Source organism: Cucurbita moschata, unplaced genomic scaffold (assembly GCF_002738365.1).
Source record: "Cucurbita moschata cultivar Rifu unplaced genomic scaffold, Cmos_1.0 Cmo_Scf00010, whole genome shotgun sequence".
NCBI classification, from domain to species: domain Eukaryota; kingdom Viridiplantae; phylum Streptophyta; class Magnoliopsida; order Cucurbitales; family Cucurbitaceae; genus Cucurbita; species Cucurbita moschata.
In genome coordinates, this window is record NW_019268526.1 from 1,798,828 (window position 1) to 1,812,843 (window position 14,016).

General features: G+C 35.7%; 2 protein-coding genes and 4 non-coding genes across 7 annotated transcripts; 5 read left to right on the plus strand and 1 right to left on the minus strand.

The window, feature by feature from the left end:
• The first annotated feature begins 6 nt into the window (after positions 1 to 6).
• LOC111448191 (GATA transcription factor 5-like) lies at positions 7 to 1,514 on the plus strand. Of its 2 annotated transcripts, XM_023087655.1 has the most exons (3): positions 7 to 12; positions 114 to 451; positions 554 to 1,514. In XM_023087655.1, exons 2-3 carry the CDS (start codon positions 119 to 121, stop codon positions 1,232 to 1,234), a joined length of 1,014 nt encoding a protein of 337 aa, XP_022943423.1. In that variant the 5' UTR covers positions 7 to 12; positions 114 to 118; the 3' UTR covers positions 1,235 to 1,514. The 2 variants fall into 2 exon arrangements, with proteins under 2 accessions (XP_022943423.1, XP_022943422.1); XM_023087654.1 differs by lacking the exon at positions 7 to 12 and having other exon boundaries at positions 35 to 451; positions 515 to 1,514.
• A 1,029-nt stretch (positions 1,515 to 2,543) lies between these two features.
• Positions 2,544 to 6,918, minus strand: LOC111448192. The gene is made up of 5 exons (XM_023087656.1): positions 6,594 to 6,918; positions 4,394 to 4,563; positions 3,904 to 3,964; positions 3,047 to 3,116; positions 2,544 to 2,954 (listed from the first exon to the last, which is right to left on the minus strand). Exons 1-5 carry the CDS (start codon positions 6,757 to 6,759, stop codon positions 2,834 to 2,836), a joined length of 588 nt encoding a protein of 195 aa, XP_022943424.1. The 5' UTR covers positions 6,760 to 6,918; the 3' UTR covers positions 2,544 to 2,833.
• A 995-nt stretch (positions 6,919 to 7,913) lies between these two features.
• LOC111449155 lies at positions 7,914 to 7,996 on the plus strand. Its single transcript, XR_002711552.1, has one exon. It is a non-coding gene; the product is annotated as a small nucleolar RNA snoR117 (small nucleolar RNA).
• Positions 7,997 to 8,902: 906 nt separating this feature from the next.
• On the plus strand, positions 8,903 to 9,025 carry LOC111449131. Its single transcript, XR_002711528.1, has one exon. It is a non-coding gene; the product is annotated as a small nucleolar RNA SNORD14 (small nucleolar RNA).
• A 132-nt stretch (positions 9,026 to 9,157) lies between these two features.
• On the plus strand, positions 9,158 to 9,258 carry LOC111449144. The gene has a single exon (XR_002711541.1). It is a non-coding gene; the product is annotated as a small nucleolar RNA snoR99 (small nucleolar RNA).
• Positions 9,259 to 9,371: 113 nt separating this feature from the next.
• LOC111449132 lies at positions 9,372 to 9,493 on the plus strand. Its single transcript, XR_002711529.1, has one exon. It is a non-coding gene; the product is annotated as a small nucleolar RNA SNORD14 (small nucleolar RNA).
• Positions 9,494 to 14,016: the final 4,523 nt, after the last annotated feature.

Genomic DNA, 14,016 nt, shown 5'->3' on the forward strand with positions numbered 1-14,016 from the left:
CCTCTCAAACAGGTACTAATTATTACAAAGAACAAGAACAGAAAAAAAAATGTTATTTTTTTTTTTTAATGATTTATGTTTCTAAGGCATTTGTTTCGGTGGTTTGGTTGTAGAAAAAATGGAGTGTTTGGAGGCTAAGGCTTTGAAATCGAGTTTCCACTGGGAATTAGCCATGAAATTTGCTCAACCAGATGCTATGGTGGAGGAAGGTGGGTGTTCGAACGGAGCTGATCTCGTCGCCGGCGAGGATTTTGAGGTCGACGAGTTTTTGAACTTCTCTAATGGAGATTTTGAACATGGGTCTGCTTTGAGAGTTCAAGAAGATGACGATTACGAAGAGTTTGAGAAAAATCGGCTCTCTGTTTCGCCGTATTCGAACCAGTCCGGCGGGATTTCGACCGCCGGAGAAGAGGGCTCGAAGGCGGTTGTTGCCGTTGAGCTTGCTATTCCGGTAAATTAATTTCTGGGTTTTTGTTCTTTTTGTGTTTTGGTTCTAATTGTTTGAAGATTTCAGAATCAAAATCAAAATCAAAATCGAAATCCCACTTCTCAGGGCGATGCTTTAGCGGACCTTGAATGGGTTTCTCAATTCGTCGATGATTCTGGCTCGGAATATTCCTGCGCCGCCGTGTCTTTGAACCGCTCCAAACCGGAAAAGAAACTCACCGGAGCTGTAATTTCGTGTTTGCCGACGTCTTTTCCGGTCAAACCGAGGACGAAAAGGCCGAGACAATCTCGTCAAGCGAAATCCAACAGTTCTTCTCTCAACCAATCTTCGTCGTCGTCGTCCTTGTCTTCGTCCTCCGGTGTTTCCTCCGCCGCACCTTGGTTCATCTTCTCCGACGCCAGCGAGAACGTGGACTATTTGAACGTCTCCGGCGAGCCAACGAAGAAGCAGAGGAAAAAGTCGTCGTCGTCGGCGACGGCGACGGCAGCGGCGGCGGTTCTTCAACCCGTAGGCCCGACCGGTCAGATTCCGCGGCGGTGCAGCCATTGTCTTGTTCAGAGGACCCCACAGTGGCGGACCGGTCCAAACGGGGCCAAAACGCTCTGTAACGCTTGTGGGGTCCGGTATAAATCCGGTCGCCTCTTCCCGGAGTATAGACCGGCGCTGAGTCCCACTTTTTGCAGCGGTATTCACTCGAACAGTCATCGGAAAGTGCTTGAAATGAGGAAGACGAAAGAGGTCCCTGAACCGGCGTCCGACTTGGCCCCAATGGTCCCGAGTTACTAAACAAAGTGAACCGAGCTTGTTGGACCGGAAAGATGGAAAAAGACCAAAAGGGCAGATTTTAGCTAAAAAGGACTCCATTTTGTATTTGTAGGGTTAGGGGAGAAATTAGTCCAAGGCATTAATTTTTTAGTGCAGCTTTTTTTTTTTTGTGAAATTAATTTTATTAATTAGATAATTGTTAATTTAGAGTAAATTAGATATGCTTTGGTAGGAAAAGAAGAGGATTTTTGTATTACTTAAGCTATGTTTACTATTATAAAATACTCTTATTCTCTCGAAACGGACGTAATTTTTTTTTTGAAAAATAATAAAATTAGATCGAATAAATATCTAATTCTTAAAATAAAGTAAAATAAAACTCGTGTATCACATTGTGGTTGTCGTCTTGGACGAGCTCCACGACGAACATGATGGTACATCAAGATGTGGTTGATGAAAAATTGCATCAGCGATATTTTGTTGTGTTATAACTTTTACCTAGTTGAGTATAATAATCGATCACAAGTCTTTTTAACTCGAGTATTGAAGCGTATTAGTGAGCTTGATATCTCTAAAGCTTCAGCACGACTAGCTCGACATAGTTCCCTATATAACCCTGGAAGGCAAACACCACCCGAAGAATATTTTCGAGCTTCCTCAAACTTACCCAACAAAGGAAGGAACATAACGTGCACAAATATATTAGAAGTGTCGGTGAAAAGAAACCTTCCACTAAGTTGCATTTCATATGCACGCATATATCTGTGCTTGACAAAGTGGGAGGAGAAAAGAAAGCTATTGTTAGGAACGGTAAAACTCGTGTACGTGGTACACAAGCTCTAGACCTAACATGTTTACCCTGTACACGAGTAACATAAACTCAAGTACACGCTACACGAGTCACACACTGGGAGCTGGTACACAATTTACCTCAAATCTCCACAATTTTACAACACTGTGTCCATATATACGATATAGATACCATATTGTTCTAAAATTTTGGTTCGATTTTTTTTTTTCGAGCATTTTGGAACATTATTGAAGCTTTTAATTTGTTGTTGAGGCATTATTAAAGGGATTGTAGATAGCAATAAAGGTGAGTGGTGGTGAGTGGTTGATGTTATCTCTACTTTTGGGGAGGGGCCATAAGTGGTGCTATTTCATTCACCAAACATTAATGCTCACTTTCTTCATAAATATTCTTTTTTTATTATTATTATTATTATTATTAAAAATATAATTCCTTTTTTCAAAATTCAAAATTTTAAAAAGCAAATTTGAAAATTTAAAGTATCTTGGAATTTCATATTCTCGATCACAACCACACACGTAGTAGATATCTTTCTTTCAATTTCTAATAAGTTCGGGGACCAAACATGTAATTCAAAATTTTCTATCTCGAGGTTTAAATCAATGGCTTGAACAATCATGAGAATTTAAATTCATTACATTATTTATTACAGCCACGTAAAGACGACGTGCTCCCTTGACGTCATCTTTACACAGTTATAAGGACGTGAATTTGATCAATGTTATGTATGATCGGGCGTTGTTGGCGTTCTGCAACATACCTATTTACTGTGATGACTGATCTTTATTCTAGCAGTTCATGGACGTACATCATTTTGGTCGTCTTCGGTAAGGGTGTAAAATATCGTCGAAGCTTTCTTTTATGTAGATGCAAACTTTGTTCACGTTCCTCGCTACGCCTGATGCGACGAGGACTGCGTTTCGTGTAAACCTGCGCGTTGCACTCTTTGGGTATTAAGATTGTGTGACATTCATGCTTAGCAGTGAAGAGATAACTAGATAAGTGTGTCAAAATGTTCTTGCCTGTTTAGGTACTCGTCTCCAGCTGCATAGGATGGTTTGTAGTTGCGTGGCTGTGGAAAGGCAGGGCTATCTGTTGAATATCAAGACCAAACTTGGAAGATTAGTATCTCTCTATCATGGGATTGAGGGGTTTGTCGATCTCGGAATCGGATTTTATATAATGAAAGAATATACGAAGATCTAGACGAGGATTCACGCTAAATTCCAGCAAAGGGAATTGAAAGAATATACAAGAACATACGAAAAAAACAAGCCCCAATGAAAGGAGTTTGACTCTAACCACGATAAGGATTTCGGTTCAAACGAACAAGAGCAAACTCATAATTACAAAAAGGTCAGGTCTTGTAACAACCCAAGTCCACCGCTAATAGATATTGTCCTTTTTGGGATTTCCCTTTCGGATTTTCCCTTAAGGTTCTTAAAACATAGTCTGCTAGGAGAGGTTTCCACACCCTTATAAAGAATGCTTCGTTCTACACACGTCGAGTGACTAACACCCGCAAGTAGGCGTTAAACCTAGCCACCTCTCAAACCCCTTCACCCGATATCTCTCTAAAACCTATAGGAAGATCTAGACGAGGATTCACGCTAAATTCGATCAAATGGGAATTGAAAGAATATACAGGCACATACGAAAAAAACAAGCCCCAATGAAAGGAGTCTGACTCTAACAACGATAAGGACTTCGATTTAAATGAATAAGAGCGAACTCAGAGTTACAGAAAGGTCACGTCTAGTGACTAACACCCGCAAGTAAGCATTAAACCTAGCCACATCTCGAACGCCCTCACCCGATATCTATCTAAAAACTGAGAGATATTAGTAGTCGAAAAGAATGATATGGTAACTTGTAGTACCTTCAGTTTTATCATGAACATGAGCTTGGGAATGTTCCGCTGGCCTTTTGTCCAACAATACCTAACAAGCATATGTTTATTGTCAAGATCACATTCATAAGATTAAGAACTCAGCTTAAAACAGCATTTTAATGTTTACCTACTAACATTAGAGCATTTATACACTTAAACTATCTGAACTGAAGTGTTTCACAAATACCTTTGAATCCTAGGAGGGCGAGGAAATTGAAGAGGGAGGTAGTCTATGGGATGTAGATAAACGGTTTTGACCATATACTACTAAGGGTAATAACTTTTTAAAAGATTAAGAGTATTAATGCTACTTTTGAAAGTCAGTAGTATTATGAAACAAAGTACTGATAGTTTCGAGGGTATTTTAAAACTTTTTTTTTTAAAGTTTAAAGATATTTTTTTATTAATTTAGCATGAAAGGAAATGATGTTATCTTAATATTTTTTGCATCTCAAAGAAAAGTTGAGATATTAAAAACCTCTAAACCAACGCAGAAGGGCAGCTCAGCCTGTTTGTTCTGCACATCATTTGGTGAATCTTTCTTTTCTAAGTGGACAGAGTAACCAACGCAAGCATACTTGAAGTCTGCAAGACTACGTCCCTCTTTTGAAGCTTCCAACTCAGTTTCTCCCACTATGTAGTTGGGTACTGCTTAGAAGAATCAATGTTACTATATATATCATGAAATGTTAATGTTATTTGTAATTAAGAACTACTAAATATTGAAGGAAACCAAACTTCAATCCACGAAAATTCTAAAAAATGATCGAGGTGAATGAGGCAAGGGACACAAGTAATTGCACTACAATGCCAACAAAGTGAAGTTCCAATTGTAAGAAGTCTTAAAACCATTTTTTAAAACGCGTCTATTAGGGAAAGGTTTCCACACTCTTACAAGGAATGTTCCGTTTCCCGCTCCAACCGATGTGGGATCTCACAATCCACCGCCCTTGGGAGCCCAGCGTCCCCGTTGACACACTGCCTAGTACCTAGCTCTGATACCATTTGTAATATAGCCCAAGCCCACCGCTAGCAAATATTGTCCTCTATGGGCTCTCTTTTGGACTTCCCCTTTAGGTTTTAAAACGCGTATGTTAGAGAGAGATTTCCATACTTTTATAAGAAATGCTTAGTTCCCCTCACCAACTGATGTGAGATCTCACAATCCACCGCCCTTGGAGGCCAGCGTCCCCGCTGGCACACCGCTCGGTGACTGGCTTTGATATCTTTGTAACAGCCCAAGCTCACCGCTAGTAGATATGATTCTCTTTGGGTTTTCCCTTTCGGACTTCCCCTCAAGGTTTTAAAACACATCTGTTAGGGAGAGGTTTCTACACCCTTATAAGGAATGCTTCGTTCTTCTCTCCAACTGATGTGGGATCCCACAACCTAAATGTAGGGGAAGTGGCATCCCCCTCCCAGGGAAGCTAATTTCACATGAGCTTTTCTAATTGATAAGTACAAAAGAAATTTGCCATGATCTACAGAGATTCCGCTCTTTCTTTCTCTAGTTTGTAAGATAATAATAGTAATACTACTAATAAAAGAAAATTACAAGAGAATTTGCTATTATTGTGACACCACAAGAGGCAGACAGCTACAAAAGGACTCAAAAGTAGAGGATTTATCTTCAAACAGCCTCTAGTTTCTTTCTAACCAGCACGGCCCTACACCATACCATAGCTCGGACACCAATATTCCATCCCTACCATCAACTGTAAACACAAAATTATCCTTACCCAGATATGCTATAGACACCACAAACACTTACCGACAAATCGTCTTTTGCGAGTACTCCTAATTTCTCTCATGCTTCTAACTTCTACATGAAATTAATGTAGCTCATTCAACCGATTCCTACACTTACCGAGAAACCGTCTTTTGCAACTAGTCCTACTTTCTCTCATACTTCTAACCTCTAAGTGTAACTAATGTAGCTCATTCTATATTCTTCATTCAGCTAATAGTCTTGTCTTTTCTTGTACTTATAGTACTAACCATGCTTAGCCATTCCTCTGCAAGGGTAGTCCAGTTTTCATTTCGATCCCGTAAGGTCCCTACTCCTAAGAATAATGTTCCCAAAATTATCTCTACTGTCTGTTTGTCTTTTCTTTCACGCGTCTACATCAAGATATGTGGTTATGGCGGCTTAACCCACAAGGCCTCTTTTCATTGAGCCACCTCGCTCAAGACCTTTTGGGACATGGTGTTTAAGCTCCCCATGAACACCAACAATCTCCTTATTACAATTATGAAGGGGTCATCCATTCATGAAATCAATTGGCTTCCATTTAAGATGTTCCTTTGGTCTCCATGGCCAGTAAGGATACAACAAAGAGATGCCCTTCACTTGTTCGATAGAATCTATACACTCGCTTATTCTACAGGAATATCATATCAAATAAAGTTAAGACAGCCTTCAAACACTATGCACAACCGCCATAATCATACGGAAAAGACCAAACACCGGTGAGTCGGTGACCATTGAATTTCAAGAGGCAGCCATTGCAGAACCCAAAATGGCAATCAAAAAATGTTAAACACCCAGAAGATCAAAAATGAAATTGAATACAACAAATTAACGAATCTAAAAGCTTCTGAGCTAATTACCGATATCATCAATTTCATGTTAATCGCTAATCAAATGGAATCTGAACAAAAGAATGCGAGAGAGGTACCTTGCTCGAGAGTTTTGGAGAATCCAATGCAGGTGGGCGTTTTAGATTTGGATTTCTGAAGTGAAGAGTAATAGAGACAGCCCTTACATGACTTGCCCTTCGAATCTTTGGCGCCATTAGAGGTAAGGTTAGGCGGTGGATTTTGACCTCCGTCTGATTCATCCATCTCCAAGTTCTTGACAACTCTCTCTGGCTATGAACACGAACACGAACACGAACACGATACAATTACAGGTGGGAAGGGAAGGATTCACCCGCGAACCCTCTCTAATAGCAAATACTAGGCTACAAAACTTGGAGGAATAGCGTGGATCTGTCCAAGCCTTTAAAAGTTATTAATAGGTTAAGCTTGGTGTCTAGTTAGTCACTAACACAAATTTTTTAGACCGGTATAGATCCGGGTGTGGATCAGGTCGAGTCGCCTGATATACTTTTTAGCCTAGTGACCCGAGCAATTCATCAACCCAACTCAAAAAAAGATCAGGGGTGTCAAGGGTTGGATGAGGTCGAGTCGACTTGAGATAGTTTTTAGACATGATTCAATTGTTGGGTCAAGGGAGTTCAAAAGACATAGTGACCGGAACAATTGATCAACCCCAAAAAAGATGATCGAGATACTTGTTAGAACATGAATGTCTAGGGTTTGATCAATCCGAGTCGGCTTGATATAGACGGGATTCAATTGTCCGAGTTAAGGAAAAACCTACTGACCCGTACAATCGATCAACCCAACCCAACCCAACAAAACCATGACTTGGACACTTTTAGATCGGGGTGTAAAGGGATCAAGATACTTTTAGATCAAAGGTGCCAAGGGTCGGATCAATTCAAATTGGCTTGAGTTAATTTTTAAACGGAATGCAATCAGTCCATGTTAAGGAAGTTAAAATAATTTAATAACCCGAACAATTGATGAACCTAACCAAAAGAATTTATGATTGGATAGAGTCGAGGGTTCATTTGAATTTAACCGAATAATCTGATTTAGTCTAAAAAATATCTCAATCTCACCCGAAAATATGAAATTAATGAGGAGATAATTTAAAAAAAAAACGAGATGTAACCTAAAAATTTGCATAGCTGGCATATACACGAGGGTAAATTAGTAATTTTACAGAAACCCCATATACTTCTAGGGTTTCCACATATCTTCTATTTAAACTCCGCCCAATACTACGAAACTCCATCAAGCTTCTCCTCTCAGCAGTCCTCTCAAGGGATCCCACGTTTCTTCAAACGATCGACGGGCTATCAGATCCTTCAATTATGTTCTAGGTTAAATCTTGTTCTGAAAATTTTTTGATTTTGTTTATCTTTTATGGCCTATGATGTAGAAAATTTGTCCGTACCATCTGAGAAGTAATTCGATGGAGCAATCAATCAAGCATTGTGTTCTGAGGCCTTCAACATGTCTTCTCAATCGATTTTTGAGACTTTGTTTTGATTTCGTTCTATTTTGATTGTCTTATTCTGAAGGCAATAAATTAGAGTCTCTGATGCGCTAATTTTTCTGTAGCGTTTTCAGCGCTGTACGTTGCCGATAGTAGTCTTTGGGAGATGAGATTCTGGCGTTTGCGTCCTTCATGATGCTTATGCATTCAGATTTTCCCACATTTTAATTTCCTTTTACATCATGATTTTCTATTTTGATCTTTCCTTAACTTGAAACTCATTTAAATGCCTGGATTATTCATTACTAGTTCTTTCAATTTTGTGATTAGAAACCAAATCGTAATTTGAACCATTCTGCATCAATTTCAATACTTCTTTAATCAATCACTTCAAATCTTCTGATATTTCATTTTTGTTAATCCCTTTTTTCTGTGTGTTGTGTGGTTTATACGACTGTTATATTAGTGCACTTTATGATGTAGAAAATATGTCCGTACAATCTGGGAAGTAATTCGATGGATTATCCAATCAATTTTTACGTTCTGAGACTTTCAACATGTTTTTCCTATCGATTTGTGAGGGGTTTGTTTTGAGTTCTGATTATCTTATGTCTCAAGGCAATAAATTAGAGTCTCTGATGCGCTTCTAATTTTTCTGTAGCGTTTTCAGCGCTGTACGTTGCCAATAATAATCTTTGGTAGATGAGATTCTGGCGTTTGCGTCCTTCATGATGCTTATGCATTCAGATTTTTCCACATCATTACCTCCTTTTCCAACATGATTTTCATATTCGTGATTAGAAACCAATCGTAATTTTAATCCTTTTTCTGTGTATAGTGTGGATTATGTCTGTTAGGTTGGTGCAATGGATTTGTTTGATTTGTGTTTTAAATCGGCCGATTGATAATTTGTTTATGGGTCTATGATGATAAATTCAAGGCTTGTTTCTCTAAACATTCGCAGTGGCCGCCTGAGAGCTTTCGCCTTCGCCAGGCTTGAGAGCTTCTGCTGTTCTTATCCTTCCTTGGATGTCTGAGACACTAACAATACAATAACATCATCTCTGCACTCTACAGATTTAAAACTTTCTTTGATTACATAAGCATATGGTTTTCTAAATCCCCCATAGACTGATTGGGGACTTAATATATACCTCTTTAGCAGTTCTCAGAGTGCTTCAGTGTTGAACAGTTCCCACACATTCATATCCATCCTTTTCACTTTGTCAGCTCTGTCCTCCATGGCTTGCTGATCATTGTTGGATGGGAGATCTTCACTTTTTCATATTAAAGAATAACCCATGTTCCATTTTCTTTTGTTTTCTTTATATCGACTGCTTTGTGGCTAATGCTTGTTCTATGATCCATTCTGTATTTGAAATTATGTTAACGATGATGATATCTTGAAGGCTTGTTTCTCAAAACATTCGCAGTGGCCGCCTAAGAGCTTTCGCCTTCGCCGGGCTTGAGAGCTAGTGCTGCTTTATCCTTCCTTGGATGTCTGAGTCTAATGTACAATTTCCTCAAGTAAATATAATGTTTGATTATTGGAATACAATGATGTTTATCAAAAAAGTAGTTTTACACAACATTATGTCTGAGTCTAATATACAATTTCTGAGTCTAATGTACAATTTCTGTGTCTAATGTACAATTTCTGTGTCTAATGTACAATTTCTGTGTCTAATGTGCAATGTCTGAGTCTAATGTGCAATGTCTGAGTCTAATGTGCAATGTCTTGAGTCTAATGTGCAATGTCTTGAGTCTAATGTGCAATGTCTTGAGTCTAATGTGCAATGTCTTGAGTCTAATGTGCAATGTCTTGAGTCTAATGTACAATGTCTTGAGTCTAATGTACAATGTCTTGAGTCTAATGTACAATGTCTTGAGTCTAATGTACAATTTCCTCTAACTGTGTCTGCAAGCTTAATATGAAATTGGATTAATATTACACAACATTATGTCAATTTAGTAATATAAATCTAAGAGCTTAGATTACTTAACATACACCATTCACAAACCGACCCCCTATTGTATGGTTAATTTCAACATCACTTCATTGAAAATTCTAAACGGTGTTAAACTAAAATTATGATAATTTTAACTTTAAAACACGTGTATTAGTGTGTACTTCTGATAATGAACATTAAGGGTTACATTAAATGCAAAATCTTGGATTTCATAACAATTTAGGTTGGGCTTAGTTTTTTTAGTTCTTCGCAGCTTGCCCAAAAAGAGCCCAATTAGTATTTTGGGCCCAGACATTATTCCCAATTACATAAATTGTTAGGCCCATAACGTGAGGCATCGTCAATGTGTGGTTGATTGGTAAATTCATCGTTAGTCCATATTCTCTTTAGGTTGAGGGGAATGAATTGTTTTTTAAAATGGAAAAAGAATATTTACTAGTGATAGAAAGAAGAAATTAATATTTACTAGTGATAGATTTGAATTGAGGTGTTTAATTTAGAGTTCAAATGTTGTTCTAAATTTGTTGGATCCTTTGAATCTAATTGAATTTCATAAATCAAATCGAGTCGAAGTGGGGTCTTTCTCATCTCGTAGGTGATGCGTCACTTATATTTTGTACTTCCAAGCTTCCCATCTCCATTCCTGTTTATAATATACATCTGTATACCCATTTGAAGTCATAAGTTTAATACTAAAACCCAACCAATTATGGATAGGCACAAGGAGTAGAAAGCAAAGAGTAGAGAGTAAGAAAGCATAGCATGTGGGAGATAGGAGGTCGAGAAAAGGAGGGCAGAAGCACGCATTTCTAGGCGCAACACAATTCATGAATATACCTTTCCTTTTTCTCATCTTTCCCCCAACATATCTTATCTTTTCTCTCTATATCCCCGTCCGCGATCTCTAAATCTTATCATATTTTGTGCCAGCGCACTCACTCTCCAACGATAAGTGAGCTAAGTCAATTCGTTCTTGCGTCGCCTATGACCCAGTGATATTTGCTCGAGCCACTGACCTCAGTTTTGAGAAAAGGTTTCATAAAGCGAGGGCAGAGAGAGATAACAACGACCTTGGGTAGGGAGAAGTTGAATTTTCATGTTAAACATACATAAACACTTTTGGCTCCTAAACATTAAAATAGATAAACATGGTATAAAGTATCAAATTTCTTCACAATCAAATCAAACCGAACTAAACCAAAGGAGTTTTTCTAGGGATAATGCAAATCCATTGAATTTATATTCTATTCATTTTTAATTATATATATCTATATTGTCTTCATTGGTTCAAACTTCACGTCATCTAATAGACTTCGTTTGTATTCATGTCTCCCCATTTGTAACATATTGGATAATCATGATTATAAACTATTCACATGCTATCTAATCCAAATTATAAAAGGGTTACCAACCAAACCCACCAGCAATGACAACTCTTCACAAATAATATGATATTGTTCGCTTTGAGCATAAGCTAAGCTGCTTGGCTTTGGGTTTCTAAAGATTTTTCTAACCCAATTTGTACAAGTAGTACGACAATACATTCATCTAGGAAAATTGAAAAAGAATCATAAAAATTCATACAATTCCCACTCATCGTAAATGCAAGTTTGACATTCGAGGAAGATTACTAACCCTAAAAGAACGTTGCTCCCCACATGTTGTGCATTCTAATCTAATCAACAAACTTCATACTTTACCCTTTTCAAAAAAACGAGAACAGAACTAACGAATAAAGTATAGAGTCGAAATGAAAACGTTTCGGATTCGGGAAAGAGGTGTGTGTTATATAAAAGTGAATAAACGAAGAAGGAAAAAAAAAGGAAAGAGATAACTTGAGAATAGAGTAATAAAATTTCAGCTTTAATCAAAGCTCCCATTTGCTCTGTTTTATTTATTTATTTATTAATAATATTATTTAGAAAAAAATGAAATTAAAAAATAATAATAATAATAATAATAATGATAATGGAGATATGCTGTAACCGCCCAACTGCCATAACAGTCTGAAACGGCATCATATCATCTTATCCTCTGCGCTTCAAAGAAAGAAACGACCAGTCAATCTCAAAAACTTCACCTTTACTCAAAATTCCCCCATTCACATTTTACTAATTCTTTACCTTTTTTATTATTATTTTTTTTGCCCATTAAATAAAATTTCATATCGTTGTCTTCGGTAGGAGTCTAGGTCGTGTCTCGGTCATAGTATGGTTGTTCATCATCTCGGACCAGTTACTGATCCATCACCTTGATAAGCTATTCCTTCACCAACTAGCTAATCAGACACGAGCTTCTCTTCGGGCGGATTCCTCCTTTGTTCCTCAGTGGACGGGGTAGTAGCAGTTGTTTCTAGCTGTTGTTCCCCTCCTAAGGGCTTACGTGTTACTCACCCGTTCGTCACTGGAAACATCACTTCCGGTTCAACTTGCATTTGTTTTACGCTATTAGGAGCATTACCCAGTTGGTTAAACATCCTTCTTAATTTCTTAATTTAATTTTCATCCCTAAAAGATGGTAAATAATAAATTTAAAAAAATCAAAATAATTTTAAAAATATTTTGATAATATATATATATATATATAAAATACTATTTTAGTCCCTTAATTTTAATTTATTTTATTTTAGTATAGGTACCTTTGATTATCGTAACTCTAATAAATCTTTAAAATATTCTTAAACATCTTCTCATGGTTGACCTTTAAAAAAGTAAAACAAAGTTGATAATTTTTTATAAAGTCAAAATAAATCCCATGGAAAAAAAAAAATTATTATTTAATAAATTTTAATGAAAATAAGTTTTGGTGGACTAAATCCATTTATTTTTTAATTCATTACTATTTTTTTAAGAAAAAAAGATAATTTAATTGGAATAATAATAATAATAGTTGAAATAAAGGAACACACATTTCTAAAACATTGAATAATAGCACACGTTGTATGAAGAAATTAAATTAATTTAAAAATACTGAAATTGGAGAATTCCAGAGTTCCATAAATGACGTGTGATTTTATTTTTGGGAAACAAAAAATATATATATAATTAAAATTTTCAATTATTTATATCCACAAATACATTGAATCCATACCACTTTATCAATACTCAATATATAATTAAATAATAAAATTATTTATTTATGTCTATTTTATCTCAATATATTCTTCCTTACAACTCCCAGGATAATTCAATTTTTTTTTTTAAATAAATGGCCATCATGTGCCCATTTATTTCTTTAATAATTTTAGAAAATTATTTTTTTCTTTTTTTTTTTGAAAAAAAAATCTAAATAATGCATTTTTTTATTTCTATTTTTTAATTTATTTATTGAAAATTTAAGGCTAAATTAATAATAAAAAATATTTTCGAACTTTATCAGTAAATTTTCAAAAGTTTCAATAATATTTTGACTTAAAAAAAATTTAAAAATCTATTTATTATTAGTTTTAGATGGAAATTTCATATTATTTTTAAAAATACCTTTTAACTTTAAAAAGGGTTTAAGGAATATTCTTTTAGTTTCATTAATACTCTTAATTTTTAAAAAACTTCAAAGATTCCTTTATTCAGTCAAAATAAAAAATAAAAAATACTCATCTCGTTAGTATCACGTTTAAAACATACTCGTGAATTTTTAAGAATAACATTCAAATATCTAGAGATAAGTCGAAAGACGGTTTTCATCAATATATTAATATTAAAAAAAAAATTAAAATTAATTTTTTTTTATTTTTATAATTGTCAAGAGTATTAATACTACTTTTAAAATTATAAATATAGTACTCATAATATTTAATTAATTTTTTTAAAGTTTAAAAGTATATTATTTTTTAAATAAATTACGGGTATTTTTTAGATTTTTAAAAAATATTTTTAGACAAATTATTATTATTATTATTTGATGCTAATAATTGTTAATGGCTTGAAAATATTAGTGAGGCCCTCTTAATTATTAAATGCAATCTGAATAAACCAAATATAAGTCTTTTTCTAAATAATGCATTTTTTTTTTTCTAATTTAAAAAACATGGGAATTGTATATAATTCAAAAAATTTAATTATG

What these genes read in the sequence shown, in the direction of transcription:
- LOC111448191 (XM_023087654.1), top strand. Translation starts at nt 119, where the DNA reads ATGGAGTGTTTGGAGGCTAAGGCTTTGAAATCGAGTTTCCACTGGGAA. An exon ending in CCGTTGAGCTTGCTATTCCG is followed by an intron (nt 452 to 514) that starts GTAAATTAATTT and finishes TGAAGATTTCAG; the next exon opens with AATCAAAATCAAAATCAAAA.
- LOC111448192 (XM_023087656.1), bottom strand. Translation starts at nt 6,759, where the DNA reads ATGGATGAATCAGACGGAGGTCAAAATCCACCGCCTAACCTTACCTCT. An exon ending in TGTTCATGATAAAACTGAAG is followed by an intron (nt 3,117 to 3,903) that starts GTACTACAAGTT and finishes GATATTCAACAG; the next exon opens with ATAGCCCTGCCTTTCCACAG. An exon ending in GGAGACGAGTACCTAAACAG is followed by an intron (nt 2,955 to 3,046) that starts GCAAGAACATTT and finishes TGCAACGCGCAG; the next exon opens with GTTTACACGAAACGCAGTCC.